This window comes from Berghia stephanieae, chromosome 6 (assembly GCF_034508935.2).
Source record: "Berghia stephanieae isolate SIO BIC M18660-M18661 chromosome 6, UCSD_Bste_1.3, whole genome shotgun sequence".
Classification (NCBI taxonomy): Eukaryota; Metazoa; Mollusca; class Gastropoda; order Nudibranchia; family Aeolidiidae; genus Berghia; species Berghia stephanieae.
The window spans coordinates 4,220,030-4,229,625 of NC_088365.1; the positions used below are offsets into that span (position 1 = coordinate 4,220,030).

Here is a 9,596-nt window from a genome sequence, read left to right on the forward strand (position 1 = left end):
ACGGACCAACACACAAAACTGTGTGTATCCATGAACATTTATAGTCGGGTTAATACAGTTCAGTGAGCATTACTCACAAACGCGGATGGCAAAAAAAAAACAATAACAAAGACCTGAGATGGCTACGCTCAGTCCCTTGAAGGAAAGCCATCAGAAGAGCAGAGCAGCTAGCATCTTGGCAGAGTCGTTGACATATTGCATGCATGCATAACAAGACTGGTAATCCATATTGCTAAGGTTTCATTGTTGTAATGTGTGCATATTAGCAGATATGGTAACCGAACGGATTTGTGGGCTTGATTCGATATTGTTGCGTTGGTTTGAAGGTACTTCCTTGACAACAATGAGTCCATAACAATATTAGTTACTTTGGGGGTTGAAGTAATTACCATTGCCGCTGCTAAACATTGGGAGAACGCATAAATATATAGATAAATATATATATATATATATATATATATATACATTTATTTACATTTATATATATATATATATATGTATGTATGTATATATATATATATATATATATATATATATATATATATATATATATATGTGTGTGTGTATGTGTGTGTGTGTTTGTGTATGTGTGTCTTTTGGCACAAAATATAATATTTAAGCTTAAAATAGAATTTCAAATATCAAGTTCCACCCAGACTTCATACGGTTTTTGACATTATTGATTACATTATGTAATAGGTCTTATGTATTTTGTATTTTTAAATTTTAGCAGAGGATGGAAATGATGCCTTAGCTCCCACGACAACAACACCAGAGCGACCATCCCCAACAACCACAACCACCACCAGCACGACCACAACTACCACTGCCACATTAGCAGAAGCAGCAGCCTTGCCATTAACATCACTTAACCAGCAGCCCCAGAGAAGTGGTATGAATGAATGAATGAATAGATTTATATAGCGCCTAGATCCACAACAATAAATTAATAATTTAAGCATAAAATCGATCATATTTGAATCATCATAATCATCATTGCCTTTTCCACTCTAGATAGGCCACAGACAAACAGTTTCCATCCTTCTCTATCCTGAGCTATCTTTTTAAGCTCATTCCAGGTCTTACCACTTCTCTGTATATCAGCTTCTTTAATTCTTCTCCATGTTCCTCGTGGCCTTCCCCTTGATCTTCTGCCCTGAGGGTTCCAGTCCAATACTTTCTTTGTTATAGTGGAGTCGTTCTTTCTAAGCGTGTGTCCAATCCACCTCCATCGTCTTCTTCCTATTTCCTCTCCCACTGGTATATTTGAATAGCATCAATCAATTTGTAATTTAATTACCATGCACTGTGCTACAAGATGAAAATTTAGGATATCCATAATATGTAGTCATGATAGAAATGTTAAACATCAAATGATTTTCTAAAGAGATGTGTTTTAAGTTTCTTTTTAAAATTTTCAAATGTCGGAGCGATAAAGGCAGTTGGTTCCATAAGAGTAAGTGAGCATAACCAATTTTCTCTAAAAGATGTTTAGTAAAGGCTGACATGCATATAAATATAATATTATTATGACAACAGAAACTTTTAAGATCCTTTATAGTTTGTCCCCTACAATCCTCAAACAACTCGATAACTTCCCAAGAAAGAAAATATAACTTTAGGTATCTGATCACATTGATTGTAAAGTCCAAATTAAGAAATTAAGGAGCAGGCACCGGTGTAAGATAAAGAACTGAACAAGTGGGTATGGGTGGTGACAAAAAAAAAAGCCAGAAAGAAAAATACAAGAAAAAAAACATCCCAAAAAATCAGTCGACCTTGACTTTGGGGTGACTGTAAAGTTACTTTTCGTTATCTGATCCACAGTGACAAACTGGCATATTGAGGTGATAAGGTAACATAATAATATATAGACAGCAGATTAATTTTTTTTTTTCATAAGCATCCATTTCATTTCCCCACTGGTATAATTGTAAAAACAAATAGCCATCGTTCAAATGCACTATCATTCTTGTTATGTTTTGTATTAGATATGTCAATTCCAGGGTACTCGATTGTACATTTAGATTCGTAAGTCCATTGAATGGTTAACTATTGAGAGATTTTTAAAAAACCCACCCGTTCTGTTGACAAGTTAAAAAATTATTAATTTTATTATTATTATTATTATTATTATTATTATTATTATTATTATTATTATTATTATTATTATTATTATTGTTATTATTATTATTATTATTATTGTTATTATTATTGTTATTATTATTATTATTATTATTATTATTATTATTATCATTATTATTATTATTATTATTATTATCATCATCATTATCATTATTATTATTGTTACTATTATTATTAATAATAATAATAGTATTCTTTTTCCATTCTCTTCCTCATCATCAGCATCATCATCATCATCATCATCATCATCATCATCATCATCACCATCATCATCATCATCATAACCATCATCATCATCATCATCATCATCATCATCATCATCATCATCATCATCATCTTCATCATCAATATCATCATCATCATGATTATTCATACTTAACTGCTTGCTGTTTTTTTTTAAATTCTTATTACGTACAGGCATTTGCGGAATGGCCCCGTCATCCAGTAACATACGTAACAAGAGAATCGTTGGAGGAACTCTAGCGGCCCCGGGTAGCTGGCCCTGGTTAGTGGCCCTAAGATCTATGCTGGGCTCCCACGCTTGTTCCGGGGCCCTTATAGCTCAGAGGTGGATCATAACTGCTGCCCATTGTTTTAAACAGTAAGTTATTTATAAACAGTGATTTTTAAAACGAATATTTAGCTTTTTGTTGTTGTTGTAGGTGTTGTTGTTGCTGTTGTTGTTGCTGCTGTTGTTGTTGTTGTTGTTGTTGTTTTTGTTGTTGTTGTTGTTGTTGCTGTTGTTGCTGTTGTTGTTGTTGTTGTTGTTTTTGTTGTTGTTTTTGTTGTTGTTGTTGTTGTTGCTGTTGTTGCTGTTGTTGTTTTTGTTGTTGTTGTTGTTGTTGTTGTTGTTGTTGTTCTTCTTCTTCTTCTTCTTCTTCTTTTTCTTCTTCTTCTTCTTCTTCATCATCATCATTATCATCATCTAATAAACCGACAGAGACGGACGCAGATATAGATATATTATAATATTATTGTGTTTCAGTATTTCAAGTCCCTCTTTGTGGCGAGTTAGAATTGGTGAATACAACCTACTTCAACACGACAGTGGAGAGAGGGATGTGCACATCGACAATATCATCATGGTACGTGATGAAATGGGGTAAAATGTGACCCCTCGCCTCAAAGCGAAAATGGAATTTGTAGCCAGATATATCAGACTTAAGTTGAGTTTGGATGTTTTATAGAGGAGAATGAATATCCTATTTTAGAGTGATAAATATCAATAATTCATATTTTTGACTAGTTTAACAATAATTGGACTTTTTTGCATCTGGTCCATCCCGACATAATACCGTTTTGAGACGTTGGGTCACAAATAAGTACAAGAAAGTCATGTCTCATTATTAGTGCCATTCAGCCTCGAGGTCTAGTAATTCGACCCTCGGCTTGTGACCTTTGGGTCTCTTTCCCATTGCTTGATACCCTTTGGATAGGCCGTTAGTCTATCGCAAAGTACTTTTTGTCATATCTAACTTTCACAGCAACCCAATCATTGCAGCTTGGAAGAAAATATCGACTGCAATCGGAATTGATCTCAGTCCCTTTGCGTGTGAAGTGAGTGCTCTACCAACTGAGTTATCGGGACCCCCAATTAAAACCAAGCTTGGTGAAATACATTTGTTTTATTGATGCCATGGGTATAAGTAAATACTCACAACATCCACCAGCCGGATATAACGTAACCGCACACAAAACTATGTGTAACCTAAACGTTTAGAATGGCTGTCTAATAACAATAATAAAGAGCTGAGTGGCGTCAATTTCGTTCCATTTATTGAAGAGCGATAATAATAAGTAATAATAATAAATATTATTATTATACATTGTATTTGTTGAGCCCTCAACCATACCACGATAATGTGTTCAGATCGCTTTATATATGCAGGAAAATCGACACATTAGCAAAGTCTTAAGATCTTTTTTAAAACATAACTTCTAAAAAAAAAAAAGTGAGCTTTATATAGCGCAATATCCACTAAATGTGCTCAAAGCTGAGCTTTTAAAAAGCGTAATATCCACTAAACGCACTCAAATCGCTTTACAAGGGGTCCCTTGTCAACAGCAACATGTAACATGTAGGAGGGGACATGACGCGTGTTAGGCGATATTACAATTTTTCGGACAAAGACAACGCTGTTAACGGCCAGGTACTCATTTTACACCTGTGTACGGTGAGAGAATGTTCGAGTAAAGAGCCTTTCCCAAGGACTCAACTATGCGCCGAGCGCGAGGCTCGAACTCAGGACCTTCCGATCCGAAAGCGAGTGTCATACCACTAGACTACATAGCTGCACAGACCACATAGCCGCATTTTCTGATGGACAATGCCGTAATTGTTCTGGAAGTTTGTTCCAGACCTTTGGGACGTATCTAGAAAAAAGTGCGTCCTCCACATTATGTCACCTAAGAGCACTTTCCAGGAGTTGCCAGCAATTTTCCATCGGATGACGAGCAAAGGGATCGGGTTGATGTTTATAACTTCAGTTTGTCGTAAAGTTAAGTCTCCTAAAGGATATTTTTAATCGTTTTAACTTCTACTATACTTTCCAATATTTGGCAGATCCAAGCATCATTTCTGCGGCTATGTGGTCTGGTGGTACAACACTCACTTAAGGATCGGAAGGTCCTGGGTTCGAGCCTCGCTCGGCGCATAGTTGAGTCCTTGGCAAAGACTCTTTACTCACATTCTCTCATCGTACTCAGTCCTAAAATGAGTACCTGGCCGTTGACAGCGTAGTCTCTGTCGGGAAAAAAATTGTATTATCACCTAACAGGCGTCGTGTATTGTTCTTTATGTTACGTGTTGTTGGTCAGAGACCATTTGTAAAGCGCTTTTAGCACGTTTAGTGGTTTTGTGGATAGCGTGCTCTGTAAAAGGTCAAAAACTCATATCATTCTTTCCAAGATGATATGTCACCAGTGCGTTTAACACTTTCATTACCAGCCATTTTCAGAATTTTCCCAAAATTTCACACCCACCCAACACAAAAAAGACATTTCTTACTCAAACAGAAAAGCAACAAGCACATTCTATACATAATATTGTTCGAAAATATGAGCTCCATTACAGAATGCCAAGTTTTTATAGCTGTAGCAAAAAGAAAAGAAATCTGGATAAGAAAAGTGACTGTTGCATCGTAACAAATGTGACGATTTTCCAGTAGGTGGTAAGGAGAGGGTTAAACGTGTTTGTTGTCGTTTTCAGCACCCAGGATATGGAATTCAACGAGGAGAAGAACCAGAAAACCAAACGCTTTACACAAGATACGTCAATGACATTGCCCTGGTCCATCTCAGAGAGGAAGCGGGCATGGAGCCAATTTGCCTGCCGACCAATCAGGAGACGGGAGATGAAGGCTATGGCCAATGCTGGGTAGCGGGCTGGGGGGTTACTATGGGTATGTATTATGTACTCGTACCCGTCATTTTAACATGATGTGTTCGATCACATTTTATAGTGACATGATGTATTTTCATCATCAAATTTATTATAATAATTATTATCATAATAATATATATATAATATATAATAATATAATAATAATAAAATAATAATAATAATAAAAATAATAATAATAAATATAATATATAATAATAATAATAATAATATAATAATAAATAATAATAATAATAATAATAATAATAATAATAATAATAATAATAATAATAATAATAATAATAATAATAATAATAATAATAATAATAATAATAAATAATAATAATAAAAATAATAATAATATAATAATATATAATAATAATAATATATAATAATAATAATTAATAATAATAATAATAATAATAATAAATAATAATAATAAATAATATAATAATAATAATAATAATAATAATAATAATAATAAAATAATATATATAATAATAATAATAATAATAATATAATAATAATAATATAATAATAATAATAATAATAATAATAATAATGATAATAATAATATAATAATAATATAATAATATAATAATAATTAATGATAATAAATAATAAATATAATAATTAATAATAATATAATAATAATAATAATAATAATAATAATAATAATAATAATAATAATAATAATAATAATAATAATAATAATAATAATAATAATAATAATAATAGAATTAATAATAATAATAATAATAATAATGATAATAATAATAATAATAGACTCTTAGAGCACACGGTATCCTCAACAATGAGGCTCTTGGCGCTTTAAGGTCATTATCTCATTTTGGTCCCTCTGTCTGGAACACCCATCATTCCACAGAACATCCGGGAATCCAAATCATTGTCTGTGTTCAAGAAATCCTTGGAAACATTTCTTTTTTTGATGTCATGTACTTTAAATATTGTTTTTGTGTTGATGTAATTTAAAGCGCCAAGAGCCTCATTGTTGAGGATACCGTGCTCTCTATAAGGGTCTATTATTATTATTATTATTATTATTATTATTATTATTATTATTATTATTATTATTATTATTATTATTATTATTATTATTATTATTATTATTATTATTATTATTATTATTATTATTATTATTATCATTATTATTATTATTATTATTATTATTATTATTATTATTATTATTATTATTATTATTATTAAATAATATAAATTTTTCATTCTGTTTTGTTTGGCACTGTTTCATACACACCCTTTCAGATTTTAATACACCTGCGTCCTAATTTATCATCTGTCACTTTGATATAATTAAAATGGAGGAGATGTCTTGTCCTTGTCTCTTTATTGAGAATGTTCTCGAAGTAAAATGCTTCTTATCTTATATTAATTTTTCCATTCCCATCCAGATCAAATGAACGAGGATCAAAGACTGCGGCAAGTATCCGGTCCGGTCATCCCTAACCAAAGGTGTAGTGAAATGTGGAGCTCTTCACTGGAGGAAAACATGATGTGTTTCGGGGACGGAACATACGGGCCATGCGCGGTAGGTGGCTATAGATAGATCGAAGTTGACGTCACTCAGGTCTCTTTTGTTGCTATTTGCCATCCGTGTTTATGAGTAATTATCACTTAACTGTATTAACCAGACTATAAACGTTCATGGTTACACATAGTTTTGTGTGTTGGTCCGTTATACTTCCTGATGGCAATATTGTGAGCGTCTTACCCAAGCGCACACTATCTATAAAATGATGGCATACATTTCTAAACTTAAGATTGAGCTTTTCTTATAGCGCAATATCAACAATATCATATATGCGGCTCTGTGGTCTAGTGGTATGACACTCGCCTTCGGATCGGAAGGTCCTAGGTGCAAGGCTCTGAGCTCATATTCCATTCTCTTATCTTACACATTTGGAAAAGGAGTGCCGAGCCGTTAACAGCTTTGTCCCCGTCGAAGAAAAATAAATAAATATCGCCTAACAGGCGTCATGTCTTGTCTTACATGTTAAGTTCTGCTGTTGGCCAGAGAGCCTTTGCAGAGCACTTTGAACACGTTTAGAGGATTTTGCGCTATATAAATGCTCTATTATCATTGTTATTATTATTATTGTTATTATTATTATTATTATATTATTATATTATTATTATTATTATTATTATTATTATTATTATTATTATTATTATTATTATTATTATTATCATTATTAATATTATTATTATCAGCCGTATATATAAGACGGGGAACAACTGGAAACGTTAAAAACTTTATTTTTATCTTAGCTCATGAATAGAGGCAGATGGCAAGTTAAGTCCAGATATACAACGCAGATTGCCACTTCGTCAGCCAAACTCGCTGCCATGTTCCCGATCTGGATCTATATATATATATATATATATATATATATATATATATATATATATATATATATATATATATATAGATGCAAGACCTAAACTAAAGTACTTTCTTAAATTGTCGTCACGACAACTAAACAAATAAATATATTTCAATGACAGCGAAATAAAGTAATACATTTTTTTTTAATTTACAGGGTGATTCCGGTGGTCCATTGTCATGCCAGGGACCTGGAGGTCGTTACATCCTTGAGGGGGTCGTGTCGTGGGGTACAGAGGACTGCAACCTTAGCGGGTACCCATCTGTATTCACAAGAGTACGGCCATATTTGTCGTGGATACGACAGCACGCACAAGAAGGAGCTGCGGTGTGAATTGGATGGTGATAATGATAATAATATATGACCTGCTGTCTCAAAGTGGTATTTTATCGGGGATGATGACTAAATGAGAACAGGAAATGGAATTCATAACCATTAGTTAACAATCTCCTTACCACCTGCATCAAAATCGTCACATATGTTACGACACAAATATACAGTTTTCTTATTCAGATTTATTTTGTACATCACAAACTTTGAAGAATGATCTTTGTTTAATCAATTAGAATATAAAGTTGTTTTGTAGAGATGTAGTAGCTTGAGTTTATAAAATCAAATTTTTCTGCTGGGTAAGCCTGCCGTTTTGGGAAAATACAGAAAATGATTGGTAAGGAATGAGTTAACCTCAATTCGTTGTGGTTAAGAATAAATACTATTTCTTGTATTGCAAAAAAAAAAAATTAAAAAATAAATAAATAAAAATTAAATACCGTCCTATTTCTCATCATTTTGTCTCCAAATTTACTTTTCGGGGGTCCGATTCATCCTTAGATAGTACCGTTTCGAGTCACTGGGCAGCTATGTTACCAATTGTCTCAAAACGGTGATATGTCGTATGAGCCCGAACAATGTGCACTAAAATTTGCAGGTCTGATAGTCCAAAGAAATCGTGGGTTTAATTCAACAGTATTTGTTTAAGGACTCTTGCTTGATATTGAGATAATGTCCATTCCAACAATGAGCCCATCCATAACAATTTGGGGGTTATCAGACCTGCAAAAAAGTACACGTTGGCCTGACACTAAATCTAATTTTTAAAATGTTTAACTCGTAACATATCAGTTAAAACACCGTCATTTAGGAGAGTGAGTTTTACTATTTAACCAGTTAAATGCCGCATTCTATGAAAACGCGTATTTAAAAATTTGGCCAGAAAACGTGTCCTTCAAATATCAATCGATTTAAATGACACTCATCTTGGAAAAAAACTCTCAAACCTGGGACTTCGCCAAGTCTTGCTTCAGTCCCACGTTTGAGAGCTTTTGCCATGATGAGGGTCATTTAAATCGATCGATATTTGAAGGACGAGTTTTCTGGCAAAAATTTTAAATACGTGGTTTTTTTTCCAGTTTAAACTTCGAAAAAAATTGTTACTCTTCTGCTTCTGTCATTAAATTCTATTTTCGTCATCTGGTCCATACCGACACAATACCAGATTGACACTGAGAGTCACATATTAAGCAAATTACGAAAGGTACGTTTTAAGATAAAAAGCAAGCCCTTTTTGAGAGTCTAGTTTGTATCTGAGTTTGGCAGCCAGGACTCTCTCTATCTCTCTATCTCTATCTCTCTCTCTCTCTCTCTCTCTC

General features: G+C 33.0%; 1 protein-coding gene across 3 annotated transcripts in view; it reads left to right on the plus strand.

Annotated features, from left to right (window-relative positions):
- Positions 1–8,709, plus strand: part of LOC144974363 (elastase-1-like) — a 43,637-nt gene extending 34,928 nt beyond the window's left edge. For 2 of the 3 annotated variants that reach the window (XM_078917185.1, XM_078917183.1), the window contains exons 5-10: positions 731–892; positions 2,563–2,746; positions 3,131–3,230; positions 5,354–5,546; positions 6,955–7,091; positions 8,104–8,709. In XM_078917185.1, coding sequence (XP_078773311.1) covers positions 731–892; positions 2,563–2,746; positions 3,131–3,230; positions 5,354–5,546; positions 6,955–7,091; positions 8,104–8,280 — 953 coding nt within the window. In that variant the 3' untranslated portion in view covers positions 8,281–8,709. The remainder of the gene's footprint in view (positions 1–730; positions 893–2,562; positions 2,747–3,130; positions 3,231–5,353; positions 5,547–6,954; positions 7,092–8,103) is intronic. The other variant, XM_078917184.1, reaches the window with a different exon arrangement.
- Positions 8,710–9,596: the final 887 nt, after the last annotated feature.